The 23,775-nt window shown below is 33.2% G+C and overlaps 1 protein-coding gene across 3 annotated transcripts in view; it reads left to right on the top strand.

Annotated features, from left to right (window-relative positions):
* The window catches only part of CSMD3 (CUB and Sushi multiple domains 3), a 1,011,591-nt gene that overhangs the window by 233,629 nt on the left and 754,187 nt on the right, over positions 1-23,775 (top strand). For all 3 annotated transcript variants that reach the window (XM_074352931.1, XM_074352929.1, XM_074352930.1), the window contains exon 4: positions 5,564-5,758. In XM_074352931.1, the coding sequence (XP_074209032.1) occupies positions 5,564-5,758 (195 nt within the window). The remainder of the gene's footprint in view (positions 1-5,563; positions 5,759-23,775) is intronic.

Raw genomic sequence — 23,775 nt, 5'->3', positions numbered from 1 at the left:
AACAGGTCGTGGGGACATCAAAAGATTACTGTTAATTAAAGAAAAAGAAGACATCTCAAATGAATGATTTTAGCACTTTTCTATGGATTAGGAAGATGCAGGAGCCTGGACTTATTGAAATCATTCCTTTGATACGCACTTCAGCTACCTAGGGTCCGTATCCTGTTTTCTCTGTCCTGAATTCCCTCAGGCTGCACAGTTCAGGGCAGCTGCAATGGCAGATGTCTTGTAGGCTGCAATATCCTCTGTTTACTGATATGACAGGCAACATTTTTCAGCCAAAGTGAAGACAGGACCCTACCTTTAGTAGATCATAACTTAATCACACCTAATTTAGATGTCTCAAATGAAAAATTGATTATAATAATAATAAAGTTGCAATATGTTGAACAATAATGTTTGCCCTGTAGTGAGTGCTGGCTCAGCATATAAGTGACTTGTATATATTGTTTTATGTAATCATATCAACAGCCCTGTAAAGTTGATATTCTCATATCCAAATAGTATGCATATATTATTTTGGCTACTTATCTTTTAAGAATTAATTTTGGTGATCCTATTTAATATAGTTACTCATATTAAGTTGAATTAGCATTAAATTAGTAAACACACAGTATGTATCATACATATAATGAAAATCTCTGCTCAGTTATTTATTTAGGATAGATTCCAATTATTTATTCTCATTTTTTTCCCTTCGGAAGAGCTTATAAAGACACTAATCTCTCTCTCTCAAAAAAAGAAATTAATGACAGAATAGTTTCCCTTTTTATTCATGACCTATGCATAGTATATGTATTTACTACATGAACCTATGAACCTATTTTTGGTCAACCCTTTTGGAATTTTTTTTTTTTTTCTAATTTAGTTTCTACCCTACCACATCCATTAAACCTGTCTTCATTGTATTTTCAAGTCTAATAAGTATTATAGTACTTTGAATCATATATTTAAAAATTTTGACTATTCTTGCTAATCTCCTTTTTTCCCCCTAGCTAAGTCTTTATCCTGTTTCTAAACCTTACTTCATCAGAAAATTTGTTCAAGACTTCCTCTTAATTAGGACTAATTAAGTTTTCTCAATTATATACTTTCATGTTAGCTTATATGTTTCCTTTATCCCTCTTAGTACTTTATAATTAGTATTCTGTAGTCATTTATTTCCCTGGTCACCATCAAGTTATAAACTTTATGAAGACAAGGATATGTCTGTTATTTGCAAAACTATATCCTCAAAATATTGCCCATGATAGCTACTAATAAACACTGGTAGAATGAATATCTGCTTTTCATGGGCAACAATATGCAATTGTGAAATGATCTAAGACTTTTATGTTAGAGACATATAGCCTTGAACCACAAGTCTGATATTTATTATTTGGGTGGCCTTGGGAAGGTTACTTAATCTGAGTCTCAGTTGCCCTTTTTGTACAATGTGGGAAATCATATATGGTGTTGGGTATTTTGTGAGATGTAAGGTGGGAAAATGAACGCTTAAAACAGAGTATGGCTCAGAACTGATTTTAACAACTAAGGCTATTACCTTTCTCAAACTGTAAACTAGTAGAAAGCAAGTAAAGTGGTGTTACCTTAACTGGTACACGTCACAGAGCAATGTTAATGGTAACTCTTAAGGACTTCTGATGAATAAATTAATTGTGTTACTTATAAAGTATTTTATTCTTATGTTTTCTTTTAACTAATATAGACAAATGTCACTGAACTCTAACCTCTATAACAATTGGATTTTTGTTCATCTTGGATCTCTTAAAGTAATTTTTGCTGTATAACAATCTTTACACTTTATGTTGCCAAATCACTTTTATGTTATTTATTGATAACTTCAATATCTCTGAGAAGGCAAATAAGAAAACATCTTTCCAGGAAAAAAAAAAACAAATAAATTTTAATTTTACTCAATCCATTTGGTGTGGATACAGCAGTGAAATTACATAAAGAATCTCTGACGTTTTCAGAGACATATTTTGTGTGTAAAGTCTTCAGACTCATTTTCCAGTACTGATACTTTCAATTCACTAAACTGCTCACCCTAAGTATTTTAGTTTTGTCTTACAAACATGATCTTGTGGCATAATTCCAAGAGTAAATTCAAATAAAGCTGCAGTACATAGGGAGTTTCTTTATTAGTCTTTGCATTAAAAAATTTGATCAATGCTCAATCAACAGCATGATGAAAATAATTTTGTATTACTCTCCCCTAACATACTCCAGTCCCATTTTAATCTTTGCACTATGGAATGCTGTATTTTTAATTTAATTATCTAAACCTTTTGATTGATGTATTAATGTAATCTCTTGGTGAAGAAAGATAGCTGAATCTGTTTGGCAATTCTGTTTTTAGATTTAATCATCTGCTTCAGAAGCATATTGAAGTGACAAGCACAGTGTGGCTATCTTGCATATACATTTGATAAATTGCGTGAGCATTCTTCATTTTATTGCTTAAATCTCTATTTTCTTTAAGAATGATTTTATAATAAACAAAATCACTACTTATTGAAATACCTTGTATATTAGCAATTAGTTTATAATTTGTATCACTGAACATGACCTACCATGTGTATCTTCATTTTCCCCTGAAATTCGAACTCTTGATAGCTGGTAGAAATAGTGTTTAAAAATTAGTCTATCTTAGCTAGTTCCAAAACTCTTATAGAAATTAAAAAGCTAATTTAATTAAAAATTTAAATATGCAGCACTATTTATTTTAAAAAATCAAGACTAAAAGATGAATGTTCAATCAGAACATAGCATTTTTTGATGCTATATCAAATAGGGTTATATAATTCTTCTAGTTAATAACATGTTTTTCTTGGCTCTGATCTTAAAATGGACATAGGCAGCTTAGAGAGAAGTCCAGAATTAAAGGTTTGGGAGAGGATGAAGAATAGAATTCATGAACAATGGCTATAGAATTGGGATATATTAAACCTGAATGTGAAACACTTAGCAACTGTCTTCATGGGTTATTCAGTATACAGAGGATGATGGGTAGTTATTATTTATGAAGGTCAAAGAACAGGGCAAATGAAACAGGAATTTCCTGAGCATGAGAAACAGACATATTTTGGAATTATCTCCTTTGAGTTTTATTTTGAAGCAGCCTGATTTCTTACCTATCTTCTGGTTTAGAAATAAGTCAGCCACAAGGCAAGGGATAGATTAGGTAATCTATTAAAATTCCAACCAGTGTTGTTATCCATACACTGATTCACTTCATAAATTTTCCATTTTTGCTTTAGATTCTTTTTTTCTGGGCTATGTTCATTTGTTCATTTAAATGAAAGTTAAATCTGAGTATAACAACTATTTAGAGCTTTTCTTCTTTCTTTCCTTTTATTCCTATACTTAACTGTCTGCTGTGAAATAATTTGGAAACTGCTTTTCCCCCTAGGTATATAATTTCATGATAATTGAAGTCCTGACCTTAATTATTTCTTATGGGGTGAGAGGGAAAGGAGTGGATTGATTCTAAGGCCACAAGTGGTAGTTTCATTAAAAGTATTTTCTTTTTGATTACTATATTCAAGAAATTGAATTCTTATTCATTTTATCTAAACTTACTAATCTCACCATCTCTTGCCTCAAACATCTCATCTATTAATCAAATGAATTTTCCAAAAAATTAACTATTTCAAAATAAACTGTTCATTTCAAAAGTATTTTGTAAAGAACTGCTCAAAGTTTACAGACAATAAACATGTTTTAATATTGCTGAAAATGAACCTGTGGAATATACCTTGGAGAAATAGTAAAGTGAAATATTAGAGCTCATTAACCTTGATTACTGTTATTTCATATATTTTACAAATATTGGTTTATAATACATCATTCATGCTAAGGAAGCTTAAGGAATGGCCTATTATTTAGAGAAATCATTGACACTTAATTAATATTAGTTAAGTTCTTTACTTTCCTAAGTTTGAGGATCTAAAATAATTGTTTCAAGGTAAAACTAAATACTTTATTTCTAATGCATGTAGTGCAAGTTCTAGGAATCCTCAATACAATTTTAATTGATCAGACTGACCTCATTTGAACTTCATCATTGATTTTTTTCCTTTTAGTGTCATTGAAAAATTAAACAAAAAAAGAGTTCACTTAAACACTCTTGAAAGTACTTGAAGCATATTATGGGTAAGAATATAAAATTTCAGCTTTGTATATTGCACTAAGTATCAGTAAATGATCACTGTTTTGGACAGTTGCATCTACATTTTACAAAGCATTTAAAAATTTGATATTTTTACTTAATATTGTCCTTGATATTTTAAGTATTAGAATAGTTTATAATTATTTGTTTTAAAATAAAATGATATCACATGGAACTTAAATAGGATGAATATCAAGGCAAAATGGAAACATACTTTATTTTTGCATTGTAATTATTTTTTAGCTTTTATTTTGCAGTAATTTCAGACTTTTAGGTAAATTGTGAAAACAGTACAGAGTTCCTATATACATACTCTTATCCAGCTTCCCTTAATATTAACTGCTATGTAACCATAGCATAACTGTCAAAACTAGGAAATTAACATTTTTATAATACTATTAGCTGAACTGTAGACTTTACTCAAAGTGGAATACCTTTTAGCCCATTCATATTCATTCTTTACTGTATTTCTATTATTATTTGTAGTATAAAAGTAATATAATGTAAAGGTAATATAATAGAAAATTTAGAAAATAATGTAAGAAAATATAATTTTCCCCTAAATTCATTAAGTTCTGTAGCTTCTGCTATTTCTATATATTTTCTATTTTTCTCACTTACAGTGAAATTGTATTTTTCTTTGAAATGAATATTACTTTAAAAATCTCTTATATTTATATATTACATACTTTTAAGCAGTAAATAATAAAATAACAAGGCAACAGGTGAAATATTCCAATATATTAGTCATTTTCCAGTTATTCTGCATACTGATCTAATTAAAACTTTACAACCATATGTACTTATTGTTATAATTCTCATTATATTTTCAAGGTTACACAAGTATTAGAGCCTGAATTCTAGCCCAAGCATTCTAACTTCAAATATGTCCATTTTTTACTGCACTGTATTTTTCTTAAGTTAAAAAACAATTCCACCCCAAATGTGTATTTTTCAGATGAATAATCATGGTTTGGGGTTAAGTAGAAACATCAGAGTAATGGGGAGCATATTAATAAAACTTGATTTGCATATTACCATGTTAGTACAGTGTAACTTCAAAGAAGACATGTAAATAGTGTTGATCTATTTTAACTATCTGTAAAATATGAGTAATACTACTTTAAAAAATTGGTACAAAGCTTAAATAATGTAAAATATCTAAATTTTTCTAACATAAAGAATGACAACTAACACCTATTAGGTAAAATTTAGTTCCTTTCCTATACTTCTCCTTTTGTGTATTTGAAATAGAAGATGTTTCCACTTTTCTGTAAAGCTTCTGAAAAGGAAAAATGACATTTGTATATACATATAATTTTATAAATCTAAAATACTAAAATATATTTTAAAATAACTGTAAACTCTCCCTTTTTCCCTCTTCTATAGAATTGCAGAGTAGCTCTTGTGGAAACCCAGGAGTTCCACCCAAAGGTGTATTATATGGTACAAGGTTTGACGTTGGGGACAAGATCCGCTACAGCTGTGTAACTGGATATATCCTCGATGGCCACCCTCAACTCACCTGTATAGCCAATTCAGTTAATACAGCCTCATGGGATTTTCCTGTTCCCATCTGTAGAGGTAAAAAGTTTATTTTTATCTTGACTGAATGTTTGACACAATGAAAATATTTTAAAAGTAAGGTTTGTAATCAGACATTATATTTGCAAGACATGCTTGGTGTTTGTTTTATAAAATCTGAAGCTTAAAAATGTGTATATATATAAAACACATACACTATATGACAGATTAAGAAAAATATTTGCTGAGATAAGACAATGTTATTTGTGAAATGACACAGTGGAATACATTTCTATATTTATACATGCATTATATATAGAGATATGTCTTCATATTTATGTTAGAAAACATGGAGTTTATGATATTTACAAGTTTAATTAGTCTGTCAAAGTCATGATTTTGTTTTCATTTTGAAATATTGACTGAATCTATGGATCTTTTAAAGATTTCTCTAGAGGATTTAGCATGGGAATTTGTGAAATTCAGAATTCTGTATAGTTTATTATCAATATTGGGAAGGATCATTTGTATTATGAGGACAACATAATATACTAATGTAGACAAAGGTTCAAAGTACATAGCCTGGAAGATAGAACATGTTCAACATTAACTGAATTCATGGATGAATCTTTTTTTTTTTAAATTCATGCATGAATCTTGCCCACAGAAATTCTGTAGACTGGGCTTTCTTTTCTAACAAGCAAAAGACAAATGAGTTATATTTCGTTCTTTTGGCATGTGTTTCTGTAATTCCTCTACAAATGGTAGGAATGTCTAACTACTCATCCAAATTACTATGTAGCTTCCTCTTAAACATGTAGCTGTAAATGCATGCTGAAGAGACCCCTAGAAATCAGAGATAGTTGATTTTTTTTTTATCCCAGCTTTGACAATTACCATATGTTACCTCAGGCAAATCTTGTCAACTCTTTGTGATTCATTTATCTCATTTAACCAAGGAGGAAACAAGCCCACCTGTTCCAATTCTTAAATAAATTAGCCTGTACCTGCCACTTCGTGGTATATTAGCCCCATGTTGGCTTTCTTTTAATGTTAGCTCTCTCTGCTGCTCCTGCCATTTCTTTTGTTGTTAATTTTTCTCCTACTTTATTTATTATTTATTTATTTAAACAATATTGAGGTAGCATTAGCTTATAACATTGGCTTATTATATAAGTTTTATGTCACAATATTATGATTTGACTTCTGTATGAACTATAGCCTGTTCACCCCTAAAAGTACAGTTTTCATCCTTCACTATACAGTTGATTCCCTTTACCCATTTTAACCCCCTTCCCCTCTGGTAACCACTAACCTGTTCTCTGTATCTATGTGTTTGTTTTGTTCTGTTCATTTGTTATTTAATTAAATTTAATTTTTTTTACATATTATTGAAATTGTATGGTATTTTTCTTTCTTCATCTGACTTAACTCACTTCGCATAATACTTCCAAGATCCATCCATCTTGTCTCAGATGGCAAGATTTTGTTCTTTTTTATAGATAAGTAATATTTCATTGATGATAAATACCATATCACCTATATCCATTTATCTGTCTTTGCTCACTTAGGTTGTTTCCACATCTTGGCTATTGTAAATAATGCTGCCATGAACATAGAGGTTCATATATAACTTTTAGTTACTGTTTTTCTATTTTGTGGATAAATACCCAGAAGTGGTATAGCTGACTCACATGGTAATTCTATTCTTAATTTTTTGAGGATCCTCCATACTGTTTTCCATAATGGCTGTATCAATTAACATTTCAGCCAACAGTGTATGAGGGTTCCCTTTTCTCTCCATCCTCTCCAATATTTGTTACTTCTTGCCTTTTTGATAGTAGCCATTCTAATGAGTATGAGACGAAATCTCATTGTGGTTTTGATTTGCATTACCTTAATAATTAGTAATGTTGAACATCGTTCATGTCCCTGTTAGCCATCTGTTTGTCTTCTTTGGAAAAATACCTATTCAGATCATTTGCCCATTTTTTGATAAGGTTTTTGTTGTTGTTGAGTTATATGAGTTCTTTTTATATTTTGAATATTAACCCCTTGTTGTATATATGACTTTAAAATTTTTAGATATCTTCTCCCTTTCAGTAGGTTGTGTTTTCATTTTGTTTGTGGTTTCCTTTTCTGTGCAGAAGCTTTTCAATTTGATATAATCCCATCTGTTTTTTGTTTTGTTCTGTTTCATTTTGCTTTTGTTTCTCTTGCTTTAGGAGACATATTCAGAAAGATATTGCTGAGATCAGTGACAGTGTGCCTATGCTTTCTTTTACTTTTTTTTTTTATAATTTCATGTCTTATATTTGAGTCTTTAATTCATTTTTAGTTGCTTTTTGAATGTGGTGGAAAATAGTGGTCTAGTTTCATTCTTTTGCATGTGGCTGTCTAGCTTTCTTAGTGTCATTTATTGAAGCAGCTATCCTTTCTTATTGTGTTTTCTTTGCTCTTTTGTCATAAATTAATTGTCTATATGTGTGTGAGCTTATTTCTGGGCTCTCAATTCTGCTCCACTGATATATATGTATGCTTTTCTTCCAGTATCATGCTGTTTTGGTTACTATAGCTTTGTAGTTTAATTTGAAATCAGAGAGTGTGACATCTCCAGCTCTGTCCTTTTTTCCTGGAATTGCTTCAGCTACTTAGTATCTTCTGTAGTTTCATATAAATATTAGCATTTTTTTCCTGTTTCTTTGAAAAATGTTGTTGGAATTTTGATACAGATTATATTTAACCTGTGGATTGCTCTAGGTAGTATAGACATTTCTAACAGTTCCATTTCTTTCTGTCTTCAGTTTATTTCAGCAGTGTCTTATGGATTTTAGTGTACAGGCCTTTCAGCAACTTGTTAAAATTTATTCCTAGGTATTTATCTGTTATTTATGTTGCAATTATAAATAGGATTGTTCTCTTAATTTCTCTCTCTTCTAGTTTGTTGTTAGTGTGTAGAAATGAAAAAAATTGTATATTGATTTTGTATCTTGCAACTTTATTGTATTCATTTATTATTTGTAATAGTGTTTTTTGGTGGAGTCTTTAGGATTTTCTATATAATCATGTCATCTGCACATAGTGACAATCTTAACTTCTGTTCCAAATTGGTTGTTTTTATTTCTTTTTCTTTTTATTTCTTTATTTCTTTTTGCCTAACTGCTCTGTCTAGCATTTTTAATACTGTGTTTAATGAGTGGTGGGAGTGGGCATCCTTATCTTGTTCCTCTTCTTAGAAAAAAACAGCCTTCAATTTTTTATCTCTGAGTATTATGTTAGCTTTGGCTTTATCATATATGGCTTTAATTATGTTGAAGTACATTTTTTCTATACCTATTTTATTGAGAGTGTTTTTGGTCATAAAAAAGTGTTGAATCTTGTCAAAAACTTTTTCTGTATCTATTGAGTTGAATATATGATATTTATCTTTCATTTTGTTAATGTTATATATGTATATTCATTTTGTTATTTATATATAAATATAATCTCACATTGATTTGCAGATGTTTAACCATAGTTTCATCCTAGGAATTAATCCCACTAGACCATGGTGTATGATCTTTTTAATCCACTACTGTATTCAGTTTGTTAATATCTGTAGAGGATTTTTGCATATATGTTCATCAGAGATATTCGGCTATAATTTTCTTTTTTTGTGTTGTACTTGTCTGGTTTTGGTATTAGGGTAATGATGGCCTCATAAAATGAGTTAAGAACTGTTTTTCCTTTTCAGTTTTTGGAAGAGTTAGAGAGGAATTGGATATTGATTCTCCCTTGGATGTTTGGTAGAATTCATCTGTAGAGCCATTTTGGTCCTAAAATTTTGTTTTTTGGGAGGTTTTTGATTACTGTTTTAATTCCTTACCAGTGATTGGTCTATTCAGATTTTCTGTTCCTTCATGATTTAGTCTTGGAACATCGTACGATTGTTAAGAATTTATTCATTTCTTCTTGGTTGTCCAGTTTATTGACATATAGCTATTCATAGTATTCTCTTACAATCCTTCATATTTCTGTGATATCTTTTGTTATTTCTTCTCTTTCTTTTTTGATTTTATTTATTGGAAGCTTCTTCCTTTTATTTTCCCTAGTGATAATAGCTAAAAGTTTGTCAATTTTGTTTATTTTTCAAAGAACTAGCTCTTCATTTCATTGATCTTTTCTGCTATCTGTTTAGTTTCTATTTCATGTATTTCCACTCTGATCTTTATTATTTCCTTCCTCCACTCACTTTGGGCCTTGTTTGTTCTTTTTTTTTTTTTTTTTCCCTAGTTCTATGAAGTATAAAGTTTGATTATATATTTGAGATTTTTTCTGATTTATTGAGGTAGACTTATGGCTATAAACTTCTCCATTGGTATTGCTTTTGCTGCATCCCATAGATTTTGGTATGTTGTATTTTCACTTTTGTTTGTCTTCAGGTGTATTTTTTATTTTCATTTGATTGCATAATTGATCCAGTAGTTGTTCAGTAACATGTTCACTTTTCACAGACTGTGATTTTTCTAGCTATTTTCTTACACTTGATATCTAGTTTCATACCATTGTGATCAGAAAAAATGCTTGATATCATTTCAGTCTTTTTAAGTTTATTGAAATCTTTTTGTGTGTCCTAACATAAGATCTATTCTTGATATGTTCCATGTACACTCAAAAAGAATATGTATTCTGCTGCATTTGGATGTAATGTTCCATAAAATCTATTAAGTCCATATTGTCTAATGTTTCATTTATTGATGCTGCTTCCTTGTTGACTTCCTGTCTTGATTATCTATTCATTGGTATAAGTGAGGTCTTAAAATTCCCTACTATTATTGTGTTGCTGTCAGTTTCCCCCTTAGCTCTGTTACTAATTGTTTCATCCATTTTAGAGCTCCTCTGTTGGGTGCATATGTATTAATAACTGTTGTGTCTTTTTGATGAAAAGTCCCTTTTATCATATTATGTCCATCTCTATCTCTTGTTACCACTTTTGGTTTGAATTCTATTTTGTCTGATAGAGTATGGTTATGTCCACTTTTGTTTGGCTGTCATTTGTATACAGCATCATCTTCCATCTTTTCCCCTTGAGTCAGTGTTTGTCTTTAGAGATGAGTTGAGTGTCCTGAAGACAGAATGTAGTTGGGTTTTATTTTTTATTCCACCCAGCCACTCTGTGTTTCAATTGGTGTTTCAGTTAAATCCATTTACATTTAGGGTGATCATTGATTAATGAGGACCTAGTACTTCCATTTTGTGTTTTGTTTTCTGGTTGTTCTATATCTCTGTTGTTGTTGTTTTCCTGTTGTTTCTGTCTGCCATTCTATTTTGGTAAATTTCTTCCATATTTTTCTCTTTTTTCTTTCTTTTTTATGTGTCTGCTCTAGTTTTATGTTTCATGGTTTTTATGAAGTTTGTATAAAATATCTCATAAATAAAATAGTCCTTTTCCTCTTGATAGCATCTTACCTGAATTTGCCTCTATGGGTTTTGTCATTTTTCCTCTTTCTCTTTTATGTTCTTGTCATCTCAAATTATCTCTCTTTATTTTGTGGTTTTATTACCAAAATAGAAGCAGCTATAGTTATTTTTACTGATTTTCCCCTTTATCTTTTATTCTAGAGTTAAATGTTAACAACCTACAATTTTCTGATTTCAATTTTATGATTCTAATTTCTCACCTTAAAATTTTAGGTAATTTTGCCTTTTCATTTCAGGTAGAAGGACTCTTTTAAAATTTGTTGTAAAGCAAGTCTAGTAGTCTAGTGGTGATAAACTAAGCTTGTTGTTGTTGTTGTTCTGGGAAAAGCTTTACTTCTTCATATCTGAAGGATAACTTTACTGTATAGAGTATTCTCAGCTGGCAGTGTTTATCTTTCAATATTTTGAAGATGCCATTGCACTCTATCCTGGCCTATAGAGTTTCTACTGAGAAACCTACAGATAGCTTAATGGAGTTCCCTTTTTAGGCTGTCATTCTTTTTTATATGACTGCTTTTAAAATTCTTTCTTTGTCATTGACTTTTGACAGTTTCAATATATTGTGTATTAGAGGAGGTCTTTTTGCATTGAGGTAAATAGATATTTGCTTTAGCTTCATGAACTTGTATATCTAATTCCTTCCCCATGTTTGGGATGTTATCAGCTATGATTTCTTTAAATAAACTCTATGTACCTTTTTTCCCTTTTTTTTCATTTGGGATACCCATTACCCTAACATTTCCTTTCTAATAGAGTTCTCATAAAATATTTCTTTTTCCTCTTCTTCCTCCCTCCTCTTCCTCCTTCTTCCTCTTCTTCTTCCTCTTCCTCTTCTTCCTCTTCTCCCTCTTCTTCCTCTTCTCCTTCTTCCTCTTCTCTCTTCTACATTTATTTTTTCTCTACTTTTCTTTTTGAACTTGCTTATTCTCTCTTCCATATGATCTGGTCTAGTTCCAATGCTTTCTAATGTATCTTTCATCTCATTTATTGAGTTCTTAGCTGCAGAATTTCTGTTTGGTTCCTTTTAGAGTTTGTCTCCTTGGTAGTCTCTCTGTTTAATAACTTTATTCTTGAGTTTATTGAACTGTGTTTCTGAGCTTTTTGTAACTCATTGAGTTTTTTCATGACAGCTATTTTAAATTCTCCATCAGTTAGTTCACAGTATTTTGTGACTTTAAGTTGGTTTCTGGAGAATTGTTATTTTCTTCTTGTGATACTGTGTTACTGTGGTTTTTCATGGTGCTTGATGAGCTGTTTCTATGCTGTCACATTTGAAGTAGTGAACACCTTTATTATTTAAGTAAATTAAAAAAATTTACTAATGATTTAATAGATTAGTAATTAGAGGCCTTTCTTTTGTTTTTCAGTAGGTTGCATTATAACACAAATTTTTAGTTTCTCTCACCTGAGCTGCCACTGGTTATATTTGAGAGTCAGCACTTTGCACCCTCTGCCACCTTTGCCAGAGGTATCACTGGTTCCCTCATTGTAGTTGCTTATGCCCTTGTGCCATTGTTACTGTTGTAGCTGGCATCATTTCCTGGGCATTGAGATGGCAGGCACCTCCATTGTGTCCAAGATCTCCTGAGTCACAGGCTCTGCTGCATTTGGGGAGAAGGGGAGGATAGGGAGTCTTTGGTGCCTCTGCTGAATCTGGAGTTACTGAGTTTGCAAGTCTTACTGCTGTGGATGGAGAGGACTGGAGTTGTAGGTACCTTCATGGTTGGTAGGACAAGTTGCAGGCCCCACTGCCACTGCTGTCTGGTTCCCTGTGGCAGTGGGAACCACTGCAGCTGAAAGGCTGGAGGCTGGAGTCATGTATGCCTCCTTCCCTGCTGCTACCTGGTTCTCTGGGGCTATAGGCTTAGTTGCTATGGCCAAGGGTCCAGGACCACAGGCACTGTCTCTGCTATTCCTTTTATTTTGCCTTCTCTATGTGTCCCAGTCCACCCACCTTTATGTGTACAGGTGTGTGGAACTCCCTGGTATCCAGGTATGTTGGGCCAAATCACTTTTGTTGAGTTATGGATGTTTTACTGGTTATAATTTGAAGGAGAGAGACAAGGAGAGCATCTCATGCCATGTTGATGCTTATGGCACCCCCTTATTTCTAGTTCTATGACTGTTGTTAGCTTATAGTATACACTTATAGTATACTAGGAAATTTATAAGCATACTCACTTTTAAATTTCACAGCAGTACAAAACTGAAGTTCAAAAAATTTAAAAAAAATAATTTCTCAAGGTTACCCAGTAAATGTCAAGAACTATGAAAAGTCTGAGATTGTACTTTATTTACAGTTTAATAATTTATCTGCCACAGTTTCTTGGATGGTGATAGAAGACACAAGACTCTTGAATCAGAAACCAAGGAGGGTTTATTATTCACAGAAATGTCAGGAGACAGAGTATCAGCATTTTTGCCAGTTCTCCAAACCCCAGTTCTCATAGAATGCATGAAGAGTATGAGATACCTGCATATGTAATATGTGTTATTATAAGAGAGGGATCATGAGCTTATAGAAATTAAATCCTTTATAATGGGCATGCCTGCCTGTTGCTCTTGAGAGAGGTCCTTTCTCTTTTTCCCAAGCTTTTAAACAAACAGCTTTCTCTTGGTAGAAGACATTGTTTCTGTCCTGAGCCTATTTGCTATGCATATGTCTTTGAAAAGATAGTATGGTACAAAGAGAAAGACAGTGGGAATCTCTGCTCACAGATGTACATCAATGTTAGAATTCAATGAAAAAATTTCTTGCAGTAGGGGATGTGGTGGGGATGCCATATTTGGTGCCATTCTGTCAGGTTCCAAAGCCTTAGCTTGTTACCATTTGATACTTCACCAACATTTTTTTGCATATCTCTTCAGAAATGTTTTATTATAAGAGAGTAAATGGAGTTTTATAGTTTAATCATACAAAAGATGTTTATTTAGTTTTTAAGGCACTAAATGCCCTGAGTCAAAAGTATTTATTAAGGTACTTAAAGCCAAGAAGAATTTTAAGAAGTTTCAATGGAGTATTTCTAATACTACCCGAAAGTTAATTTCTGTTGTGGTACTCCTTCCTTTCCTGTTTGGTTCAGGTAAGAGCCTGTGGGGTCAGAAGGATCTGAATCTAAATACTGATTTCGCTACTTACTGACTAGACCCTTTGAGCAAAAACTGTATTATTTTGGAAACTATTTCTTTAGCTATAATAGAATGAATAGATAGACAGAAATACCAATATCACAGTACTGTTGGAGTTTAATATGATAGCATATATAAAGTGCCAATTATCTACTGAGTTCTTAAGTAGCTCCCCCTTTCCACTTTTCATTAGTACTTCTTATCATCTCCTCTTTAAAGAAAGGAATTACAGTTAACAAAAACTGGATGGATAATATCATTTATCTTTATATCCACATCTAACCCTAAAGCCAACACTTCTATTTTTGTTGTTGGTTTTGTTGCCATTTTGTTTGTTTTTGCCTGAGTGTATACTCTGCTTCCCTACTCCTCATCCCCAAGACTCTTCATGCTTATTTCCTTTGACTTGCATTCTAACCTCTGTAGCTTTTTAATCTATCAAAACATGACACCCGCTGTTTTTTTGAAATTCAGTCTACTCAGCTTCAGTTTGCCAAACTCATCTTTTCTTTTCTTTGACAATAATACTGATGACTACAGTTACTCATTCAAATATATTTATTAAGGGCCCACCCTATGCAAAGCATTGTTTTATGTGATGAATATAAAAATATGATTAAGAAACACTTCTTGTATTTAAGAATCCAGTTCTAATAGGGCTGATCATACTGTAATCAGGTTGTTATAGTAATGTGTGATAATTGCTTTAATATCAGAATCTATAGACTGTTAGGCACCTTGAAAAGGAAGACCTAAATTCTTCCCAGTTGAGTGGAAGGAAGTTCAGGTGCTTTAAAAGAGAAAATTTCAGAGGCCTTGCTAAAAATACAAACTATACAGAGTAATAACTTTTTCAGTGAGGCAGTAATTTTCCTTTCTAGTCTCAAAAGTAGTTCTCATATGTTATTAATATTCACCAGGTAAAGGTAGAGTCTGTGAAGTGATAACTTCACAGAGCACATGATCTGGTTTTCTAAGGAGCAATTTACCACCCACTAACCACTTTTTAAATTAAAGCTTAAAGAGTAGACAAATAGTATATTTGGATGTTGTGTGGTTGTCATTTTAAGAAAAAGAAAATATAGGCTTCAATTCATGGCTTCCCTCCTCTACTTTCTGCCACTTGATAGCATACTGACTCTTTAATTTATAACTTTGCAGGGTGCTGATAACACTATAATGATTTGCTTATTGCTTTCCTTAGAGTTTACGTATTCTTGATGAAACTGTTATTTCCAGAGAGTTCTTTTGATGCTTCCTAACCATGATAGTTTAATTAAGAATGAATGCCACATCAAACTAGAGGGTATGATGCAAGGGTTTTTGTATTTGTTCATATGAACGATGAATTTTATCAACACCATCTGTTAGTATTCATAAAGTCAATTAATTGCCTGATGCTGAGCTAAACAGTATTATATAAAAAATGAATACAAATTCCTATGCTCTAAGTCTGGAATGAAAATATCTGGCATACATGCCTTTTCTGTACTTCCTCCTTTAATAGACATTTCCATGACATTTATTCACACTGAGTTTTAATATGGTCTCAGAGTCCTTCTTAACTCGGTGTTCCCAACACTCCTTACAAATTAAGAGTGGTTGACAGACAAGGAGAAATGGATTTGCTATTCCTAGATTAAACATTCTAAAATTCATAATGATATTCTATATTCAGAATGGCCTTTTGGTATACATAACCTAGGGCAAACTAATAAGTGTATGTGAAAGTTACACATAAATTATAGTGTCATAAATGCACCTAAACCTGGATTCACACAAAATCAAACCATTGATGATGGAAGAATTAGCATATTAAGATTTAAGGAGTCAATCATAGAAAATTTAAGTTTATATTAGCATGAATTTTAGATTAATTAGAGAAAAATTTAAAGGATGTTGTATTTTCTTGATTATTGAGTATGTTTATAACCAAAAGTAAAGATAACAGTATTCATATGAGGTTTCAGGGAGAGCACTGATCAGTGAAGGGATACGATGTTGTAAAGTGTTGATGGAGTTTACTTTTATGTGGCAGGTGAGATCCTTTTGAGGAATGCTTGGATGTTAGTAACGTAGATGCCATACACTCAATTGGTGCCATGTGACCTAAACCAAAATTTTCACAGTGCAGCTAAGCAAAAGGGCTAATGAAGAAACTGTTGCTTCTGACAAAGCAAAAGAAGTTGAAGTTAGCGAGATTAACAATGAGAGTGAAAAGGGTTTTCCAAGTTTTATTCTTGGGAATAAGACTGCCTTATACTGCAACGTGGTATATAAGAGAAAATAGCTGATAGAAAAAAAGCTGCAACTTGTTTTGTCAAGACAAAATTTTATTCTCCTGCTAAAAACCTGGATCAACAATCTGGATAAAAATGTGTGATACCAAAACATGGAATTAGGATGAACAATTAAGGACAATAGTTGGAGAAGGGGAAAGAGGAGGAAAGGTTTAGCCAGTTGTTTTCTGTATGCAAATCATACCAAAAGCCCTCCAAAGAAATGGCAACATCTAATCAGAGGCTGTAAGTAAAACAAATCAACCTAGTAGAGCATGTAACAAAAAAGTAATATAGTCATCCCTCTGTATCTATGGTGTATGTGTTCCAGGACCCACTGGGAATGCCAAAATCCATGTTTACTCAGGTCAAATAGTCAGCCTTCTGTATCTACAGATTCAGCATCTGTGGATTCAACTACCTGAGGATCTTAAATATAGTAGTACGTATATGTACTGAAAAAAATCTGTGTTTAACTTCGCCTGGGCAGTTCAAACTCGTATTGTTCAAGTGTCAGGTGTACCTGTAAAGGACACAGTGTTGGGGCTGGTGTAAGGAGGCTAGTAAAGTGTGTTCATTGTGTTTCTATGTTCTCATGCTTAGTACTCTGGAAACCACCTCAAAAAGGCATTAGAACACAGAAAATGTAATTTATTCTTTGTATATGTCCTGATTACACACTTATACGTATATAAATGCTGAGGAATGATATTCAGAAATATACTACATTTATAATGCATCTGGTTATTGATAAAACCCAAGTAAAAAGTAATTAAAAAGGAAGAAAACTGGAAAATATTTTATTGAATTAAAACCCAAAACACATAAGTAACTCAGTGTTATGCTTCTGTTCATTCCCATGTAGTGCTTAAACGTAATAATCTGAGAATTGAAAAATGAAACTATTTGTTTTTGTAAAATTTCCTGTACTCTATCTTAACAAAGTTGTTTTTCTGTTTGTTGTAACATTAGTTTTTAAATATTTTTCTTTTGAAGCTTAATCTGTAGTTCCTTTTTAAAAAAATGCTTGATAAAACCTAATAAATTGCCATCTGTTTTTCCTTAAATCCACTCCCAAAGAAGAGACTGTTTTAATGTAACTCACTGAATCATAGAAAGATTAGTATTAGTAATAAACTGTTCTATGTCAAATGGAAAAAAAAGTTCTCAAATGCACAGTTCAGTATCAAAATGTCATGTCAGGCCTTGCATTAAGAAATATTTCTGAGATTTTTCCAGTCAAGATGGCAGAGTAGTAGGACCACGAGCTTACCTTTCCCCGTGACTACAACAAAATCACAACTGACTGCTAAACAACTATTGAAAAACAAAAGACTGGAACCTAGCAAAAAATACCATCTTCAACTGAAAACATAAAGAAGGAACCACAGTGGGACTGTAGAAGGGGCGTACTCTCTATATAATCGGACCCCATCCCCCCCGGGGTAGACAACCCATAATCTGAAGAATAATTAAGTCACAGAGGCCCTACCAGAGGAGTGAGAGTTTTAAGCCCCACGTCAGGCTCCCCAGCCCAGGGTTCTGACATTAGGTGGAGGAGGAAACCCCAGGACATCTAGGGTTGAAGGCCAGTGGGGCTTAACTCCAGGAGCCCCATAGGACTGAGGGAAACAGAAACTTCACTCTCTTGGGAATGTACACAGAGTCTTGCATGCACCAGGTCCAAGGGCAGAGGCAGTGATTTCATAGGAACCTTGGCCAGATCTGCCTGCTGGTTTTGGAGGGTCTCCTGGGGAGGTAGGGCACTCCTGGAGTGTTCATCTACATGAGCTTTCCTAGAGGCTGACATCCTGACTGTATCATTAGCACCAAGACCTAGCCCCACCCAGCAGCCTGTAGGCTGAAGAGCTAGGAAGCCTCAGGCCAAACAACATATTGGGTGAGAATACAGCCCTGCCCATCAGCAGACTTCCTGAGCTACAAATGCCTCTAGACATGGCCCTATCCACCAGAGGTCCAGGACCAAGCTTCACCCAGCAGTGGGCAGGCACCGACTCCTCCTGCCAGGAAACCTGCATAAGCCTATAGTGCAGCCTCATCCACCAGGGGACAGACACCAGAAATATGTGGGGGAAAAAAAAAAAACAACTTTTTGAGAATTGGGGCTTTTATAGTTTGATTTAGTTGATTTCCAAAGATGTTATTTTAAATATTATCTTAGGAAATCTTTTACCACAGACTTTGAGTTTTTCTACTACACTTACTATTACTATATGGGCAACATTATTTGGGCTAAAATCTTTCATTAGTCCTATCATTTCACAAAAAGGAATTTGGTCTCTTTATGTGAACTGCTACACTTGATAGTAATAAGGAAAAGATTTTCTGATTGCCTTTTAATAAACAAGCAAGATAAGCATAAGTCATTTGATAATAGGTTTATTTTAACACCTCAAAGACTGGCAGCAAAATCCTAGTGATATCAGGCCACAAGGAAAAATTTCTAAGTGTCTCAGGTGACTTGCTGTTTCTTCATCTCTTCCAGGCTGTTCCATCAACAGTCAGGCCAACACTCAGTCACCTTCGAATGTACCCTAACCTTGTTCTGAAAAGTCTCTTTGTGTGATAAAAGAAAATGAAAACATCCTGATTAAATTGGTTTAGTAATGTCCAGCATGATGGACCAAAGGATGCACAGTTTGTCTATAAGGGTTTAAGATCTGTGAGATGATTGGCCTTCCTACCATGTATTACTTGAATGTGTTGTTTCTTATGTCAGAAATTGAATTTTTTTTTATCTATCTCAGGAGATTGTGAATGTTAGAGAGACTGGAATAAATGAGATAATATTTAAAAAATATTTAATGCCTCACACGTAGAAGGTACTCAGAAGTTGCAAATTGTTCCCAAATACATGAAAAAGTAATTTAAAAATAATATAAAAGTAAAATATATCACTTGTGTTATATGTGTGTTTAGAATATTTTAAAATATCTATTGACAGTTAAACATGTGCCTATAGCTCTGAAATATTTTCTTTAAAACAAGAGAGCAAAAAACTCTGGAAAGGGTGGATTCTGAACTAATAAAAATTTTGGTTTGCTTTACATCTCTGCCACTGAGAAGACATAGAACCTTTATGGAGATATTTATTGTTTCAGATCTCAGTTTTCTCATCTATAGAATAGGGGAGTCCTTAGTACTCTATAGTTATTATAATGAGTATTATATTAGTTAATGTATGTAAAATGCCATATCTGTAATATTTAACAATAAGTTGATTATTTATTGTCATCACAAAACATGCATTTGAAAACTGATAGTACCAGATAATTGACATATTTAGGTTCTAGGTCCATACAGGCAGAGGAATTAATTTTTCTCAGAGTTGTAGTGGTTAAGGGGAACTTTAAACCCCATATTAGCCTAACAAAATAGGTTGGGATCAGGAAGTAATACACATCATTAGTGAAAATATGTTTCCCGTGGGTAACAGCATTTCTGAGTCATTCATTTCTAGGGGTTCTTTCATGTGAAATATACTTAATAATTAAACTGGTATCTGTTAAGAAGTCATTACACACATGTCATACAGGTAAGTACCATGATGGATGAAACAGACCCATGTCTCTTGAAACTCATAGTCTGTGAATATGGGCCCTTTTTGGGGGGTGATGATCCATTTTTTTGACCTGAGTTGTTGCTCAATATGTGTACTCTAATTCCATGCATAATGTGGAGTTCTCATATAAAAAATAGGTGCTGGCCTTCTGTGTGTTTCTGATATTTAGAGAAGAAAATCAGTGCTTTCTAATTTTACCATATAATTGCTACTGCAACTAACAGGTCATGCCTTTAAAGTTGAACTCACACATTATTTTCCCCATTTGGTATTTCTGAATTATATCTTCCTCCATTCAGGAAGCTATTTACTTTTTTTCTCTTTTCCATCCTGTATATAATAATTCAAACATTTTTGTTGCCTTACTCTATGGTCCAACAAAACTTCCTTCACCTGTCATTCTTAGTTTAAATTAATCCATTTTAATTGACAATAAAGAGATGGTCACTAGGTCTGTATTTTAGGGGGATAATATATGTTATGATAATGTATTTTTCTAAACATTTTTTATTGATTTATAATCATTTTACAATGTTGTATCAAATTCCAGTGTAGAGCACAATTTTTTAGTTATACATGAACTTACATATATCTTCATTGTCACATTTTTTTCTCCATGAGCTACCATAAGATCTTGTATATATTTCCCTGTGCTGTACAGTATAATCTTGTTTATCTATTCTACAATTTTGAAATCCCAGTCTATCCCTTCCCACCCTCTGCCCCCTTGGCAACCACAAGTTTGTATTCTATGTCTATGAGTCTACTTCTGTTTGTATTTATGCTTTTTTTTTTTTTTTTTTAGATTCCACATATGAGCAATATCACATGGTATTTTTCTTTCTCTTTCTGGCTTACTTCACTTAGAATGACATTCTCCAGGAGCATCCATGTTGCTGCAAATGGCGTTATGTTGTCAGTTTTTATGGCCGAGTAGTATTCCATTGTATAAATATACCACTTCTTTATCCAGTCATCCGTTGATGGACATTTAGGCTGTTTCCATGTCTTGGCTATTGTAAATAGTGCTGCTATGAACATTGGGGTGCAGGTGTCTTTTTGAAGTAGGATTCCTTCTGGATATATGCCCAAGAGCGGGATTCCTGGGTCATATGGTAAATCTATTTCTAGTCTTTTGAGGAATCTCCATACTGTTTTCCACAGTGTCTGCGCCAAACTGCATTCCCACCAGCAGTGTAGGAGGGTTCCCCTTTTCTCCACAGCCTCTCCAGCATTTGTCATTTGTAGACTTTTGAATGATGGCCATTCTGACTGGTGTGAGGTGATACCTCATTGTAGTTTTGATTTGCATTTCTCTGATAATTAGTGTTATTGAGCATTTTTTATGTGCCTGTTGATCATTTGTATGTCTTCCTTGGAGAATTGCTTGTTTAGGTCTTCTGCCCATTTTTGGATTGTTTGTTTTTTTCTTATTAAGTCATATGAGCTGCTTATATATTTTGGAGATGAAGCCTTTGTTGATTTCATTTGCAAAAATATTCTCCCATTCCGTACGTTGTCTTCTTGTTTTCCTTATGGTTTCCTTTTGAAGAGAAGCTTGTAAGTTTCATTACATCCCATTTGTTTATTCTTGCTTTTATTTCTATTGCTTGAGTAGACTGTTCTAAGAGAACATTTTTGAGATGTATGTCAGATAATGTTTTGCCTATATTTTCTTTAAGGAGGTTTATTGTATCTTGTCTTACGTTTAAGTCTTCGATCCATTTTGAGTTTATTTTTGTGTATAGTATAAGGGAGTGTTCAAGCTTCACTGATGTACATGCTGCTGTCCAGCTTTCCCAACACCATTTGCTGAAGAGACTGTCTTTATTCCATTGTATATTCTTGCCCCCTTTGTCGAAGAATAGTTGACCAAAAGCTTGTGGGTTCATTTCTGGGCTCTCTATGCTGTTCCATTGGTCTATGTGTCTGTTTTTGTACCAATACTATGCTGTCTTGATGACTGTAGCTCTATAGTATTGTCTGAAGTCTGGGAGAGTTATTCCTCCAGCCTCTTTCTTTCTCTTCAGTAATGCTTTGGCAATTCTAGGTCTTTTGTGGTTCCATATAAATTTTATTATGATTTGTTCTAGCTCTGTGAAATATGTCCTGGGTAATTGGATAGGGATTGCATTAAATCTGTAGATTGCCTTGGGCAGTGTGACCATTTTAACAATATTGATTCTTCCAATCCAGGATCATGGGATATCTTTCCATTTTTTAAAGTCTTCTTTAATTTCCTTCATCAGTGGTTTATAGTTTTCTGTGTATAATACTTTCACCTCCTTGGTTAGATTTATTCCTAGGTATTTTATTACTTTGGGTGCTATTTTAAAGGGGATTGTTTCTTTACTTTCTTTTTCTGTTGATTCATCGTTAGTGTAAAGAAATGGAACTGATTTTTGAACATTAATCTTGTAACCTGCTACCTTGCTGAATGCTTCAATCAACTCTAGTAGTTTTTGTGTGGACCTTTTAGGGTCTTCTGTATATAGTAACATGTCGTCGGCATATAGTGACACTTTTACCTCTTCTTTTCCAATTTGGATCCCTTTTATTTTTCTCTCTTGCCTGATTGCTGTGGCTAGGACTTCCAAGACTATGTTGAATAGGAGTGGTAATAGTGGACATCCTTGTCTTTTCCCAGATTTTAGTGGGAAGCTTTTGAGTTTTTCACCCTTGAGTACTATGCTGGCTGTAGGTTTGTCATATATAGCTTTTATGATGTTGAGATATGTTTCCTCTATACCCACCTTGGTGAGAGTTTTTATCATAAATGGGTGTTGAATTGTATCAAATGCTTTTTCTGCATCTATTGAGATGATCATGTGGTTTTTGTCCTTTCCCTTGTTGATGTGATGGATTACGTTGATTGATTTGTGTATGTTGAACCACCCTTGTGTCTCTGGGATGAACCCCACTTGGTCATGATGTATAATCTTTTTTATGTGTTGTTGGATTCTATTTGCTAATATTTTGTTGAGGATTTTGGCATCTATGTTCATCAGTGATATTGGCCTATAATTTTCTTTTTTGGTAGTGTCTTTGCCTGGTTTTGGTATGAGGGTGATGGTGGCTTCATAGAATGAATTTGGGAGTATTCCCTCCTTTTCAATCTTCTGAAAGAGTTCTTTGTATGTTTGGTAGAATTCCCCGGTGAAGCCGTCCGATCCTGGACTTTTATTTGTAGGGAGGTTTTTTATTGCTATTTCGATTTCATTTCTAGTGATCGGTTTGTTCAAGTGGTCAGTTTCTTCTTGATTCAGTCTTGTTGGACTGTATGTTTCCAGAAACTTGTCCATCTCCTCTAGGTTATCCAGTTTGGGTCCATATAGTTTTTCATAATATTCTCTTATGATATTCTGTATTTCTATTTTATTTGTTGTAATTTCTCCATTTTCCTTTCTTACTTTGCTAATTTGTGCTCTCTCTTTTTTTCTTCTTTGTGAGTTTGGCCAGAGGTTTGTCGATTTTATTTACTCTTTCAAAAAACCAGCTTTTGGTTTGATTGATTTTTTTTCTATGGATTTTTTAATCTCTATTGTATTTATTTCCTCCCTAATCTTTATAATTTCCTTCCTTCTGCTGCCTTTTGGGATTTTTTGTTCTTCTTTTTCTAGTTCTTT

This window comes from Camelus bactrianus, chromosome 25 (genome assembly GCF_048773025.1).
Source record: "Camelus bactrianus isolate YW-2024 breed Bactrian camel chromosome 25, ASM4877302v1, whole genome shotgun sequence".
NCBI classification, from domain to species: Eukaryota; Metazoa; Chordata; class Mammalia; order Artiodactyla; family Camelidae; genus Camelus; species Camelus bactrianus.
Note: the sequence above shows the minus strand (reverse complement) of the source record. Positions and strands in the feature narration are given on the sequence as shown.